Source organism: Leuresthes tenuis, unplaced genomic scaffold, assembly GCF_036924035.1.
Source record: "Leuresthes tenuis unplaced genomic scaffold, fLeuTen1.0.hap1 SCAF_4, whole genome shotgun sequence".
Classification (NCBI taxonomy): domain Eukaryota; kingdom Metazoa; phylum Chordata; class Actinopteri; order Atheriniformes; family Atherinopsidae; genus Leuresthes; species Leuresthes tenuis.
This window is the reverse complement of record NW_027325358.1, coordinates 15,006,540-15,022,021: the sequence shown is the minus strand read 5'-3', so window position 1 is coordinate 15,022,021 and position 15,482 is coordinate 15,006,540. Positions and strand designations below refer to the sequence as shown.

Here is a 15,482-nt window from a genome sequence, read left to right as displayed (position 1 = left end):
ATAAATGAAAATGAATCTAAACATGTCATATCTTAAAGATACGTTATGTAGGCTCTTAGGTAAAACGTTTATGTATATATATATATACATACATGATTTGTGATGCAGGAATATATTTTCCCTCCACATAGTGGTGTCCCCCTGTTTTTAAAATGAAACCTAGGCTACATATGAAACACAAAAATATCTCTGAGAATGCTCCCATTGTGGCAGTTTAGGATACCTAACGACAGAGCTTCTGAAAGTGTCCGTCGTCGTATTTTTTTAAAATCATGCATTCAAAATAATTTCCTTCTACTTAAATCGGTGCTCAGCCGCCTATGAGTGGGGACAAGTCTCTTGTTTTTTAATGCACTCTTTGTAAAACCCTGGTTACATCCGGTTCCGTCCAGCGCCATTTTGATGAAACAGCGAGGAGAGGAGCAACTCGGACCACCGAAATGGATTTTATGGATTTTCACTGAAGAATCATCTGGATAACTGTTTTTCGTGGTGGAAAATTATCTTGGATCGAAGAGGAACTTTTGCTCCCTGACTGCAAAACCGGTGGATTTAGATAGACTATTTGACAGCTAACAACATTAGCATAGCTCCGTTAACCACTAGCTGTTAGCTTTTGTTAGGCCATTGGTGTTTCATAATGTGTTCAGTGGCGAGGCAGGATTAGCTTATCTTCATGTATAGCATGCTAACGGTAGCCATTTAAATATTAACACGGAACTGGACGATTTCTGAAAATATTTTTGAAGTCTTAACTGCAGTAACGTAAACATTGTGGACTCGTTTTGGAAGTTTTGTGGACTTTTCGAGGGTCTCAATAGTGTTTCTCTATATTTGATAATTAAGGACTGTATCAGAAAAGCAAAACATTGCCCCAAGGACTGCTGCTCTGGAAACCCGAGGCCCGCTGCTAGCTACACAAGCGGCTCGCAGCGTGGCGGTTTGGGCTTTCCATCAAGGACAGTTCACCACGGACTTGGTCTAATTTACATCCATGTAATAGAAATTTATTGTGCTGCATGGACTCTCTTGGATTTGGTCGCTCTCTGGTGTGTTTTATTGGACTTTAAAGGACTGGCGAGGTACCCGGTGTCTCTCAATGGCGCTCTGGCCTCAGACCTCGTTCATTTTTCTTTGGCATTAACAAGGACTCCCTCGTCATCTGCGAGCTGAACCGTTTCCCATTTTATCCCTTTCTTTGTCCACTGTTTCAGCGAATATTCAGGTTTTCCCATTAAAGTCACCACATTTAGCTCCTGTGTTCAGTGTTGACGCTGTTTCATTTTCTTATGACAGGCCTGTGTTTTTTTTTTTACACCCCACTTGTACTTGATTGACCTTTGCTTAGACTTGTAAAAATGTCGTGTGTTCACTATAAGTTTTCTTCCAAACTGGACTACAACACAGTCACTTTCGATGGGCTGCATATCACCCTCAACGAGCTTAAAAGACAGATTATGTCCCGGGAGCGCCTCAAGGCCACGGACTGCGACCTGCAGATCACCAATGCGCAGACTCGAGAAGGTAACTCACCTACCGACACACAACATGATGCCAGAGAAACGAGTAATCCAATTATAATCAGATTGTCAGGAGATAATGGTGGTTCGTAGGCTGGTATTTTGAACACTGGTTTGTGGGTTGAAAATGGGTTTAATGTTTTTTTTTTCCTCTTTGTTGTAATTTATGACATGCAGTCTGCTGTGTTGCCCTGCAACTAAATATTGTTTTCATGATTTAAAAAAAATAAACCAATTGATATTAGAATGTAATCATTTATTTGATCTTATAGGGGCGAGTGGGGGTATTGCTATAACACTTGCAGGTTGTCCTCTGTTGCCATTCTGAAAATAGAAGTCTGCAACAGACTCATTGTTCGAATACTGAGTAATATCTACTGATTAACTTTCAAACTCTAGACATTTGAACTATTTTGGTGTCAACTACTCCTAAACCTGTTGGTTTACATGTTTTAAGACGTCAGTGTGTGTGATTGTTGGCTGTTGAGTCGCACAATCCTGAGTAAAGCTGCAATCTGTAGTGCCTGCGAGACTAAATATGTAGTTGTATCATTTCTGACTTCTGCCTCTTGTTTTCATAAAGAGTGAGAGACCATGGCAGCCAAAACATCCAAGAATCAAGTGAAAAAATAGCCATGAAAGCATCAGATATGCATTAACCAGTTTTTGCGTCTGCTTTGACGCCTTACTCCAAATTCCACTAATGCTTTGTGGTCTGATGAATGAATGTCGGTGTTGCTGTTCAGGTATCGCGAGGTTGTGTGTTTTCTAATGATCTCTGTTGTGTTTTATAGAGTACACAGACGATGAAGCCCACATCCCGAAACACTCATCTGTGATCGTCCGCCGCACTCCAATCGGAGGTGTAAAGCCTGCTGGCAGGACGTTCATTGTGTGCGTATACTTATAATACAAAATTATTACTTACTGGTAATTGAAACATTTAAATGGAGATCATCTCTTTACAAACATCATTTTTATAATATTTCCAGTTATTGGAGTTATTAGAAACTTTATCCTTTGGCTGGCTGCGGACTCCCGGCTGATGGTTTTCTTTCTTTGTTTCTGCAGAGATCGTTCTGACACAGCTGTTGTGGGATCTTCTAGACCCGTATGTAAAACAAACCCAAAACAACACTCTCTCCTCCTCACCTCTTACTATCCCACTCTATCTGGCTTTAAACACCTTTCTCGAGAACATTCTGTCAACAAAAATCGAGTTGTATCTTTTGTTCACTGTGTGTTTGCTACATTTGTGTTCAAATTTCAACTTCTATATGTTCTTTGATGTCTTTTTTGGGGAGGGTTTCCTGGAGTCACTATAGTTAATATAGTGTATTGTTTCTAAAAAAAAAACAACAACGTGGTTTTGTTTCTATTTTGAAATTAGCAGATTAAAGTACAATGTGGCTGTCTGAGACTTAGTTATGACAAACGACAGACGAGCCACCATCGTTTCTTTTGTTAAATGCATTGAACTGATTAACTGTTGAACTGTTGCCACATTATTATTTCCTGAGAACTTCTTTAAAAGTGACTGTATTTCATAATGAAATGGTTTTTGTAGCCTGCTTCAGGTCAGGCAAATGTATTTTGAGGGGATTTGTAAAAGGAAACTATGGTATTTTTGTACTGATGATTTATTGTCTTTTTTTTTTTTTTTGTAAATACTTTTTATTTATTATCTGGTTAAAGAAGTAAAGTGTGGCTGGGATTGATTGTAATTAACTCTGATTGCATTTACAAGACTAAATTTGTGTGAGTGGATTAGGTTTTCCAGTTGCCTTTTCTTGGAGTTCAAAAGCTCACCCTGCTAAACATTTATTCTCAGATCTGTTGTTCGGTAACAACTATTGTCAATTGTTTTTGTCTTGTACAATTTCATCATGAAGATGTTCTGTTTTGCATCTAGTATGGACTGCACATCATCCTTGAACTTCTAAGGCTCACACATTTTTATCCTGCACAAAAGTCGTTTAGATTCTAAGTGCCTCTTTTGCAAAGAAACCAGTACAAGTTCAAAGTGTGTTATTACAACTGTAGTATGGGGAATCAGTGAGAAGCTGGTTTTGATACGAAAGATGCTGTGATTTGGCCTCTGACCTGTAATATTGTGACACGATCACAAATTACTGAAACACATAATCAGTAAAGTGAATGCCCTGTCACTCTCTGGAGGCCCTCCATGGTTGCTGCAGTGAGAAGTATACTGGTGTAGTGTGTCCTGTAAGCTGTAAGCTGCAGAACCTGTCAATAAAGTTGTTCAGCGGTTCGGTGTCAGAACCGCTTGCACCAGATCCCTGTGTGTTCCCTCCACAGCATACTGCAATAACCAGTGTTTCCTCCGAGCCCTGCTGATCATGATGGACACCCCACCCTGCTCCTTCGTTTATTTACTAACGGACCTTTTTTTTTTTTCTTTTTTTTTTTCTTCCTAATTCCGACTCCTGTGCGGTGTTGCTGACGTGTCACCTCTTTAACTCTCTTGTAGTGTAGGGCTGTTTTAGGGGACACTTTGAGAGATTGCTGACTTTGTTACTTTTTCCTTCATCAGGCTAATTCTAAGAAGAGAAGTGAACACTTTTGTCTTACCGGCCATAAATCTTTGATACTTTACAGTGTTAGCATTTCTTTAAATTAATTAATTTTTTTTTTTTAAACCGGTTGGCAACTTTCCCTGCCAGCTCATTAGGTTTCCAGAAATGAATCTTGAACAGTTGAAAGAGTTTGAGACAGTTGTGACAGCTGCTTTTGACTAGGTGGTGCAAAACCTTAAATCCCCACGGTCTGGTGAAAGGAAACTGCACGATGTGCTAGGTGCTGCTTTTTTATTTATTTATTTTTAAGAGCTTATTGACGAGCCCTCGTAGTTTGGAAGGTTCGGTGTGTTCAAGAAGAAGATTGAAAGTACTGATAATAAGCGGTTCTAGGCTGAGTGCTTAGGTGTAGTAGGAGAACGAGTACACTTTACCTGTTAGATGTCAATGTAGCTCAGAAATATGGAATGATACTGATTCAGCGACAGTCACAAATAGTGCAGACATTTGGATTTCTCAAGTTTGCAGGCAGTATTTGAGAAATGACTCTGAGCACAAAAGGTAACATTTTGTGAGCGAGGTGTAACGCATTTCTAACACGTGGAAGAAAGAGCAGAAGTGCCGTCAGTAAGAACACTTTGCTTTTAAAAAACCAATCGGTTTTACGTGTAGTTTATCCGTGTGTTTTAATTTTTCCGTTTATGACTTTAGACCAACGCAAGCGGGAGGCGTTTCGCGTTCTTTTCTGGATTTTTCAAAGAATTGTGGCGCTCAATAAGGGGGGTGAACATCATGAAGATAGTCTGTAATCCAAGCTCAATTGTTTCAACCTGCATCATTTCATTTGCATTACGTGTGCAACAAAAGCCCTGTTTTTGGACAGACTTGAGTGGACTGGACACAGATATGGTGTGGAACTATCTGGGCTCTTCCAGTGTATGTCAGATGGACATTAACACCTTTAATTTATATATTCTGATTCTCCTGCAGACGGATTCTTCTCCTTCTATGTCTCTCGCCCAGCTTGCCAAGGTAGCGTTTGTGTACATCATTACTGTTCTTCCATGTATTTCTTTCCCTAAGTCTGAATAGATGGCTTTTTAAATTTTATTCCCCCCCTTTGGGAGGAGTGGATATCCTCTTTTTCCTCTAAATTTCACCTCTCTCCGTTATGTGTTTTTAGACCGCAAACCTGGTTGATGCAAATGCGTCAGAGGAGGACAAGATTAAGGCTATGATGTCCCAATCAAACCACGAATATGATCCTATCCAGTCAGTAAAAACTCACACTTTATTCCTGAACCCCAAGCTTATGAATCTGTATTCCCCCCCATTGTTTTCAGTAGTTCCAATAAATCTAACTCGATTTGTCTCTTCAGTTACTCTAAGAAGGCAGTCGGACCCCCACCTGCTAACTATACCTGCTTTCGATGTGGGAAGGCAGGTCACTACATTCGGCACTGCCCCATGCTGATGGTAATACTCAGTTATTGTTTGGTTGTTGTTGTCTGTGGTTCAACTCTTTATCATGTTTCTTTTTCTTTTTTTTTTTTTTTTTTTTTTTTTAACCTCAAAGCATTTTTTCACACTTTACACGATGCTAATATTTGATTTATATATTTATTTTTCATTTTCAGGTGCAGGATAAAAGTGTGGATGGGCCCAAGCCTGTGAGAATCAGTAAGGGCATCCCACAGAGCTTCATGGTGAAAGCAGAACCGGGGACCAAAGGAGCCATGCTGACGAGCACTGGAGAATATGCCATACCTGCCATAGATGCGTACGTTTTAACCGCAAATACAGGGCTTTCTCTCAGATGTACAGCATGTGTCTTTTGTTTCCAGTTTTGTAGGTTTCTCTTCTCAAAAGTCAAGTGTCCACAGTTTTTGTTTTTATTAATCACTGCAGTTTTATATCTGACAGCTAACCTCGACATGAAAAATTGCATCTTATTTTCTTTTTTTCTTTTTTTTTTTTTAAAGGGAGGCATATGCTCAAGGAAAGAAAGAGCGCCCTCCATTTGTTCCACACGACCAGTCGTCGTCCGAGGATGACAACGACCCAATCCCTGACGAACTCTTGTGTCCGATCTGCAATGACCTGATGACGGACGCCGTCGTGATACCCTGCTGTGGAAACAGTTACTGCGACGACTGTGAGTTCTTCACCATTGACCGTCAGTTAGTAACCTTGTAAAAGGTTATTTGAAGTATATAACCGCAGATGTTCAGAGTTGTCAGCGGCCTCTGTCACATTGCGGTCTTGATTCATTTTGTTAGCTCAGTCGTGCAGTTGTGATTTCCCACTCGGTCTTTTATTGTTTAAAATAAATAAATAAATTCCTTCTGAAATGGATACGAGCTTATATCCTATTGTTTGCCTGTTTTCAGGTATCAGGACTGCCTTGTTGGACTCAGAGGAGCACATCTGCTTCACATGCAAACAGTCTGATGTTTCACCCGACAATCTCATTGCCAACAAGTTTCTTCGACAGGTCGGTCACTTCAGATGCTTTGTTCTGATTTAGTTGATTTTGCTTGGAATGTTTTTGAAAACTGATGAAATATCTGTTTCTTGTCATGTAGGCTGTAAACAACTTTAAGAATGAAACAGGATACACCAAACATGGGCGCAAGCAACTCCAGCATGCAGCCCCTCCTCCACCGCGCCCCCAGCTGGTCAGGCCTCTGCAGTCAAGACAGCAGGATCCTCTTCTGGTCAATGCTTCTAACTCTTCTTCCACAAGCGCACCCACAGCCCCTAAAGCAAAGGTCCCTCTTCCTGCACCCACTACTGCTGCCCCTGCTGCTACTACTGCTCCTAGTCTTCCTCATGTTGCTGCTGTTGAAGAAAAAGATGCTTCGCCAGCCCCAGCACCTGTTGTTGACCGCCATTCTCCTGTGCTCACCACCAGCCAGGGTGAACCACCTCCACCGGGGTATGTTCGGTCAGCTTTTAGTGGAAGGTGGTGTGGTGGTGTGCTTATGCTTTGATGAAATTGCAAACTGAGGTTTCAGGAGCTATTTTTACCAGTCATGTTTGTCTGTTTGTTTTAGTGAGACTGATCCAGAGCCTGCTGTGACACAAGACTCTTCAGGAACCCCAGAAAGTGTCTCGCAGGTAGGTCCATCATCACCTGAACAGCAGTGCTTTGGTGTTGTTTTGACAAGAGAGATTTGGAGTTGACGTGCTTATAATTCTGTGCTACAAAGGGTCCTTTGATTGTTATCAGCAAACATTTGTTCCAAATCAAGAATTCTTGACTTTTCTTGAAGATATTTACTTTTTTTTTCCACTATAAATTCCTCCACAGAGCTACAGTTTACCCGTTATTGGCCACCTGCCCCCCGCAAGACATCATCCTTCAGGTCAGAGGTTGAATTTATTAGTCTGAGATTCATTGAGCCTGAAGAAAAGGCTGGGAAAGAAAAGTAACACTGTGTCTTTGCTCTGTTAGGTCACCAGTCACGAGCCAACCACTCTCAAAGAGGAGGAAACAGAAATTGGTAAGTCTTGACCAGCCTTGTCTGTTGGCCTGTCTGTTATCTATTTGTTTGCAGTGTGTCAGTCTTATAAAGCTTAATGTCCTTCTCTTTTTATCAGGTACAGAATTAGAGGGGAGCACCCCTCCACTCACTTGCCGACAGCTCCACCTCCTGCACCTGCTCCTCAGATCTACCCATCCCTCCTGTACCCTCCCCCACCACAGACCTACCCGCCTCCCTACAATTCTGGCCCTGGCCTTATCCCTCCACCTACCATCAGTTACCCACCACAGCCTGTTTTTGGCCCTGGACCACCGGGGCTAAACCCTCCCTGGGTTGCCCCCGGTACCCAGCCCCCTCCTCTATCTTTACCACCATCCCTGTCACAGCCCCTTCTCTCTAAGGACGATTTCTACCGACAGAGGCACCACAGACAAGACAAGTGAGTTGTTTCTTTTTGTTTTGAGTTCATTGATAAGTCACAGTGGCTGATGTTTTTTTTAAAAAAAAAAAAAAACTACACTGAATACAATGTCGCTTGTTGTTGGTTTTATGGACATGCATGAATGATTTGTCTTTGTATTTACAGAGTTACATCCAAGCTGGATGAATTTACTAAAGACTTCCATGAAGAGCTTATTAAGAACAGAAAATCACCAAAGAGCCGGAGACCTTTTTATCCCAGGTAACTTTATTACACGGGCAAAATAAAATCGGTTACCTTACTACACCAGAAGTCAACTGATTAGTCAGTGCTCACAGGTTGCTGTACAAACTTGCAGTCAGCTGAATTTGACTCTGCAATGTTTATCATTATTTATTTATTTATTTATTTTGTGGCTGGATATTAGAAAACTGTTGGAAATTACATTTAAAAAAAAAAAAAAATCACTAGTTTTTCAGTTTTTTTTACATTTGCTGATGTTTGATTCTTTTGAAAAAGTTCATGCATGCACACAGTGAGATGGAAATACTTTGTGTGAAAAAGCTTTGAGGCAGGAAAAACACCAATGAGACGACCAGTCGTCACTTATTGCAACCAGAGAAAAAACGGAACTAATACTTCCTCACATGAAGGTTATCATGTGATTGAACTGCGATTTAAAACAAAAAACAGACTATTAGTTGATCTGTAGTACTTGTAATGATTACGTATGCATTCAGCCCCTTGTTAATTGTCTTTTGATAATGTGCTTCTTGCAGGCCCCGCTCATACAGCCGCTCACCGTTCAGCCGCTCTCCCTACTCTCGCTCTAGATCTAGATCCAGATCCAGGTCAAGATCCAGGTCTTACTCGTTTTCCCCGAGTCGATCCCGCTCCCGTTCACGTTCACACGGCCGGTCTTATCCCCGCTCCCCATATTCAAGACGAAATGGACGCAGCTATGGACGCTCAAGGACAAGGTCCCGCTCGCGTTCAAGATCTTACGGCTACCGGCGCTCTGGCTCACCGCGCTCTCCTCCTTCCTACCGGGGAGGAGGCTGGGACGGAGCAGAAGGAGCTGGACCCTACAGGTCAAGGTCACGCTCACGCTCCCCTGGTGGCTTTAGGAGCCGCAGCCCTGGTGGACGAAAGCCACCTCCTCGAGAGTTGCCTCTGTTTGATCTGAAGGGACCCAATCCTGGAGGCCATGATCGCTGGGAAAGAGAGCGGTATCGACAGTGGGAGAAGGAGTACGCAGACTGGTATAACAAGTACTACAAAGATTACGACAGCCAGCATCCCTCACTGCATCAGAGAGGTCATGGCAGCCGAGACAGAGAGAGGGACAAAATGTCTTCATCGTCCAGAGACTACTCACCCGCGGGGAGAGGAAGACGAGGGAGAGAAGAGCGAGGGGCTCCACCTCACCATCTCCCATCTTCCTCCTCATCAGGGACCAAGTCCAGCACTAAAATTCTTAAGTCAAAGAAAATAAAGAAGAAGAAGACGGGAGATGAAGCAGAACCATCGCAACAGTCTTTGGACCGAGGTGATGCTACTCCTGTTAGAGACGAACCAATGGATGAAATAGCTTCAAATACGAAAACGCCCCCCATCTCCTCAAGGCCACCCGTTAGTTCTGCAACCTCCAAAGCTCCAGCCTCTAAAAGCACTGCTTCATCTGCTAAACCCCCAACCAAGTCGGTATCAAAGACTCAGTCTGACAAATTGAAGAAAGAGAAGAATCAGAAGGCAAAGGCTAAAGTTAAGACTGAGACTGTGAAGGTGAAGAGTGACAAGTTGAAGAAAAAGACTGGAGAGACTGTGGTAACCAAAAAGAAAGAATCTTCCTCTTCCTCATCTGTTGCTAAACCGTTGTCCACGAAGTCCACGAAAACCAAACCAGAAGATGCCTCGAACACAACTGCCCCTAAAAAGGAGAAGGCCAAAAGCTCTGCTGTGAGGCCTGTTGTGATGAAGACTCCTCCCGTTTCCTCCCAGAATCTGCCTCTACCTCATCCTTCTCTTCACGAAGGCCCTCGATCGAGCCACGACCTGCGTGGTCGAAGAGATCCTCCGCTGAGCGTTGGTCTCCTTCCATTCCCCCATCAACACGGACTCCCTCTCCTTCTCCGAGCTCCATCCCCAGTGGATAGCAGGAGGAGGATGGGAGACGAGTGTCGTTCCATACTCGGACCTCCTCCTGGGAAGCTGAGGAGAATAGATGGGTTTGGGGGGGGAGTTGATGTCATCTCTCACTCACACCTGTCCCATCAGCCCCCACTCCACAGAATCCCACCTCCCTCCGACAGGTCAAGTTTTCATCCCCCACAAGGGAGACGTGAGCTGGGCCAGGGAGATGCAGATCGAGGATCCATTAGACCTCTGATGGATATTCAGGTAATCTCAATACATCACAATACAACTTTTTGCTGTGCTATACGAAACGAAAACTAGTGGATCATTTTTCATGCCTAATTTACAAGAGATATTTTGTTTTTATGTACATTTTCTGAACAAAATACAAAGTTAGTTGCCTGTATGGGACATGGATGCCACTGTGAAATGAGAAAGATGCAAAGGAAATCTACTCAGAAGAAGATTTGACTGTAAAAAAATCCACTTCAGGCTGGATAGGTTAATCGGTTTATTCCTCTAATACCAGTATCAGAGGAGCTTCCTGTTGGGTCAGACTAATTTCACCTCTCTGCTCCTGCAGAGTCCTCACAGGAATTTTTGCCCCCCTGCTTTCCGTTTTAAGGATTATGCAGTGGGGCCTATTTCTTGTCCTCGCATCAGTCTCCTTACTCTAGAGGATGCATTTCTCCACCGTCAGTTTTCCTGAGATGGGATGCTGAGAAAGGGTTTCTGTTCCGTTGTCAGCCCCCACCGTTGTGCTTAAAGAGCCTCAATAATGACAATGTCAAAAGAAAGGCAAATGAATTTTGTCACATTATTTCAGAATTCGCTGCTATAAAAAGGCTGACATTTTCTGACATAACCCTCTTAAAAAGCTGTGCTCTTGTCCTCAGAAGCCGGTGAGGAGAATAAAGTTGAACAGAGATCTGGGCAGAAGAGGCAGCACTGAGTCGGCATCCTCGGAGAGAACGCAATCGGGCTCTGAGAAGACGACCTCCACTTCGGATCGATCAGCTGTGGCTCACATCTCTGAAGGAGACCGACTCGGTGGTACAACAGATGGAGCTGGAAGAAAGGAACCGTCGGCATCTATGGAAAGGGGCGTCTCCAGAGAGAGACCGAGCAGTGCTGGGGAAAGACGCCACGGGTCGGACAGAGAGCAGGACAGACACTCTGGACAGGACAGAGAGCGAGAGAGACCGTCTGGTTCTGACAGAGACAGAGACAGAGATGTTGGGTCTGACAGAGACAGAGACGGGGACTGGGTCTCTGGGTCAGGCTCAGGCTCGCAGAAGGGTGCAGTGGACAGAGACACAGACGGAGAGAAGTCAGAGAAGACTGAAAGGAAAAACTCCAGCAGTGTGGTTGGGGGAGGTAGGTCTGTCTGTGTCGATAAAATGACCATCGGAGAGAAATGTGCCGTCACCAAGAAACTTTCAGACCATCAGGAGAAACCAAGCACATCCTCCAAGGACAAAGGAGAGGGGTCAGAAAGAGCCGCTAAAAGTGACAGGTTATTACATTTATATTCTGCTGCTTGTCAAAACACTATCCATATCCATGACTGAAAGGAAGCCTGATGCACTGGATCTGTCTGTGAACAAAGTTGTTAATAGATGTAATTATATTCTCTCATTTCCCAGGAGTGCGTCCAAGGACAGAGCAGAGAGGAGTGTCCCCTCTGGAGAGAAAGCAGCTGCTGCTCACAGAGAGGGTAATTTAAAGCTCAGTAAAGTGCAGCTAGAGATGATTGATTTTTATCTTGTGCATTTAATAAAGCATTCATTGAATCCATATCCGTTCTCCTCCCTCTGACAGGACCAACTTTGACAGGACTCAAAGATGGCAAAGAGGCAGCTGTGAAAAGCAAACCCAGGATCAGTCGCAAGGCTCTGACGAGCCACAGGGCCAGCTCTGCCAGGTGAGTTTGTTGTGCTAATAACAGTCTGAGATCTGGAATAAGTTTGAGTGTTATGTATTCATTTGTTCTTGGGTACATTTTGTTGTTGGTGTATTCTCTTTCTGCAAAAAAAACAAAACGGACTTGAGTTTATTTTCAGTCAGCGACTCGTTATCAATGGGAAATGTTCCGCAGCATGTAGTCGTTGTCTGTATTTACCTTCTTTGACTTGTGATCAAACGGGACTGACTGTTAAAGAAAGAACTAAAGTACATGTTTTATTATCCAAATTAAGAAATTGCCTTTTCAACAAGGCTTTTGTTTCAGTACATTTGATTCAAATAAAAAGATATTAGGCAAAAATACCAACTTAAAGAAGAGACAAATGCTAAATAATTGATTCGTTGATCAACCGTTGATAAATTCATTCCTGGATATAACTCTGAAAGTATTGTGTCAATAATTTAAATAATTGGAGCAGAAAAACTATGAGCTTTAACTGCAATTTTCTGGTCTTGTTTGAGGATAAGCGCTTAGATTTGGGGGATTTGAACAGTTTATCATGAAACAAGATGATTGTTGAATGTATAGCAGTAGCTGAAATTATGAGTAGTTACTGTTATTGAACATTTTGTCACCCAGACTTTTATAATACTGTTATTGATATATTTTGGAGCTATTTACAGTGATACTGGCATTTGTTTTTGTACAAAACTAATAATTATTTGTAATCGTATTAAATGCTTTCTCCACAGTCGGTCAACTCAAGAAAAAAAGCAGGACTCTGAAAAAGACCAGAGGAGTGTATCCTCTAAAACTGCAGAGCAGCCTCAGTCGAGTCCTGTGGGTAGCCGCGGTCGCAGTCCCAGTGTCAGTCCAGCTCCAGCTCCAGCCCCAGCCCCAGCTCCACCTCCAGCTCCAGCTCCCAGCCCGGCCAGAGAGGAGCCGCTCATTCAGCCGCCTCCACGCTCCAAGTGGGAGAGAGAAGATGACGAAGAGGGTCAGGATGACGCGCTTCCTGCACCCGCAAAGGAGCCCTCACCTGTGCTGCCAAGGAGCCGAGGCAGAGAGGGGCACCCCGAGGCACCCAAACCTATCAGGAACGAAGGCCGGGATGCTACAAGGGAAGAGAGGAAAGGAGTGATCAGGGAGGAAAAGAAAGCGAGGGCACCAAGGGAGGAGGGGAAGAGTAGCAGGACTGCTCAGGCAGATTTGGATAAACCAACAAAAACAAAAGTCGTAAGGGAGGAGGGAAGAGGAGCAAAAGAGGAAAGGAGATCTGCAGTGAAAGAAGAGGAAAGAAGGGGTGGAGGAAGAGAGGAGGGACGAGGAACTGCAGTGAAGGAGGAGAGAGCAGCAGAAAGCAGAGTAGGAGGAGGACGAGAGGACAACCGTGGCCCAGAGCCGAGGAGACAGCGTTTGTGCTCCGATCTGACGCGGGAGACGGATGAAGCTGCTTTCGTGCCCGACTACAGCGAAGGTGAGGGCTCAGAGGCGGAAAGAGGGAGGAGTGGCAGCCCGAGTCTGTCCCTCAGCCAGCCCTCCCACAGCCCCACGCTAAGCAACCTCAGCGGCTCCGCCTCTACCTCAGCAGACAAGAAGAAAAAGAAACATAAGAAACACAAAAAACATAAGAAACACAAGAAACACGGCAGTCAGGAGAAAGAAGGAGAGCCCAAGAAGCACAAACACAAGAAGAAGAAACACAAAAAGAACAAAGACAAAGATGCAGAGGACGAAGGGAAGAAGACGGAGAAAGAGGCGCCGTGCTAACAGGCTCAGTTTAACAGGATGGCCAAAAGCTGTGGAAATAACAGCTGCCAATTCTGCTCCATATACCACTGGAAGGGAATGGATGAACAGACGTTTGACTGTCCCCGACACTGGTTGAGAGCTGCTTTGCCGTTGTTTTGATACTTAGCGTTGCTGCAGTGCAAAGACATTCTCTTTGTTGTACCTGAACCGGGACAACTGCTGAGGTCTCTTAAATGACAAGCTCTTTGTTGATTTGGGGTCATGAAAAACTCTGGATTGATGCTGTGAAGCACTCATTGTGATAAAACTAAAGCTGACCTGAAAGGACTTGACAATTAACTGATCCCGCAGTAACGAATCTGAAATGGTAGGAATAACAAACTGTTCTCAGGGATGTGACTGCTTCTTTGTAGAGGAGGAACTGCTCTTCCTCCTACTTGATTTAATTTGTAAATAGAGATGAACATATGCTTCATATAATTTCACCTTAGTTGGTTTTTGCTCACATCCCAGTGTGCTCTTCAGTGCTAAGATATAGAAAAACCCTGCTTTAAAGGCCATAATGTCTCTTTTTTTCTTTTCTTTTAAGGACTCTACTAGCAGTTTTGCACGTTTTAGCACATTTCCTACCAGTAGTTTCTATTATTTTTCAACATTTTCAACATTGAATATCTTTTAAGACAGCCATTTAACAACATTTCTGGATCGATGACCACTGTGCGAAACTGAATCCAGGTTTTGTAACCTGGTTTAAAAAAAAAAAACAAACAAACAAAAGGAAATCTTTTAATTAAATCAACGGTTGAGCTAAAATGTACAAAATCTCTAGTTTAGTTCTTAAAGTGAAAGCAGACCTTTATGCACACGCCACACTGGATTGTATAAATCAAGGATGTGCTTATTTAAAGACAAATCAGTTGTCATGTTTTTGTTCCAAAGGTGCAGTCGCTGTGTATCACTCGTCAGTGAGTGTGTGTTGGTGTGCAAGTGAACCGTCTGGGGAAATGTGACGGGTTGGAGGGCTGTGTTCTTACAAAATGAGGTGTAAGCTTTTTTTTGTTTTGTTTTTTTAATAAAATTTTTTTGACTCAACGTAATTGTCTCGGCTGCGTTTTCTTTGTTTGAAAACTCTCGCGTGACGGCGGCACAAAGGAAGGCCGGACACGCTTAAATGTAGAAATTCAATTGTAAAAAATAAAAAATAAAAAATTTGGTCCCAAGTTTGAGGTTCTGTGAAAAATGTGACTGCAGCCAATGCTAAGGGGAGGGATCAGTAAAAACTACAGGAGGCTAGAAACACACAGCAGAGAAAACTCTGGGCTTTTACTTTGGCGGTGCGTCACATTCCGCTTTGTTAAACTCGCTGCATTTGATGTATTCGGCCTGTCTTTAGGGGCAGAAATCTGTTCTCCACATGTAGTCATGGTTATGGTGCTGTGACAGCCATATATAGATGTTGATATTGTTTAATATTAAACTTTTGATGCCCTTGACCAACATACGATTTTACACTGGTCAAAACCTTGAAAAAAGAACGCCTCAAGTTTGAGCTCTTGAACCTTCTTAAATCGAATTGGGGGCAGATTTAGCTTTTGGAGCTCCTGCTGACAAAGTGTGCACATAATTAGACCATCTTATTGAAATGTATTATTTATACAGTAGAGTTACTTAAACCTTCAAGGAGCTGGTTGCTAGTTATAGATTTATGAAAACAGCTGATCT

The 15,482-nt window shown here is 43.1% G+C and overlaps 1 protein-coding gene across 2 annotated transcripts; it reads left to right on the top strand.

Moving 5' to 3' along the window:
- Positions 1 to 383: 383 nt before the first annotated feature.
- LOC140305772 (uncharacterized) lies at positions 384 to 14,804 on the top strand. Of its 2 annotated transcripts, none has more exons than XM_072384752.1 (21): positions 384 to 1,524; positions 2,315 to 2,414; positions 2,592 to 2,631; positions 5,048 to 5,089; positions 5,241 to 5,329; positions 5,437 to 5,533; positions 5,695 to 5,837; positions 6,040 to 6,212; positions 6,448 to 6,551; positions 6,643 to 6,995; positions 7,114 to 7,177; positions 7,371 to 7,425; positions 7,515 to 7,563; positions 7,661 to 7,984; positions 8,132 to 8,227; positions 8,746 to 10,366; positions 11,002 to 11,618; positions 11,749 to 11,819; positions 11,924 to 12,026; positions 12,761 to 12,879; positions 12,922 to 14,804. In XM_072384752.1, the coding sequence occupies exons 1-21, from the start codon at positions 1,359 to 1,361 to the stop codon at positions 13,776 to 13,778; spliced, it is 5,283 nt and encodes a 1,760-aa protein (XP_072240853.1). In that variant the 5' UTR covers positions 384 to 1,358; the 3' UTR covers positions 13,779 to 14,804. The 2 variants fall into 2 exon arrangements, with proteins under 2 accessions (XP_072240853.1, XP_072240852.1); XM_072384751.1 differs by having other exon boundaries at positions 10,999 to 11,618.
- The last annotated feature ends 678 nt before the right edge of the window (positions 14,805 to 15,482 follow it).

Coding starts and splice junctions, on each gene's coding strand:
- LOC140305772 (XM_072384751.1), top strand. CDS start 1,359: ATGTCGTGTGTTCACTATAAGTTTTCTTCCAAACTGGACTACAACACA. Junction 6,552..6,642: donor CCAACAAGTTTCTTCGACAG/GTCGGTCACTTC, acceptor CTTGTCATGTAG/GCTGTAAACAACTTTAAGAA. Junction 8,228..8,745: donor CGGAGACCTTTTTATCCCAG/GTAACTTTATTA, acceptor TGCTTCTTGCAG/GCCCCGCTCATACAGCCGCT.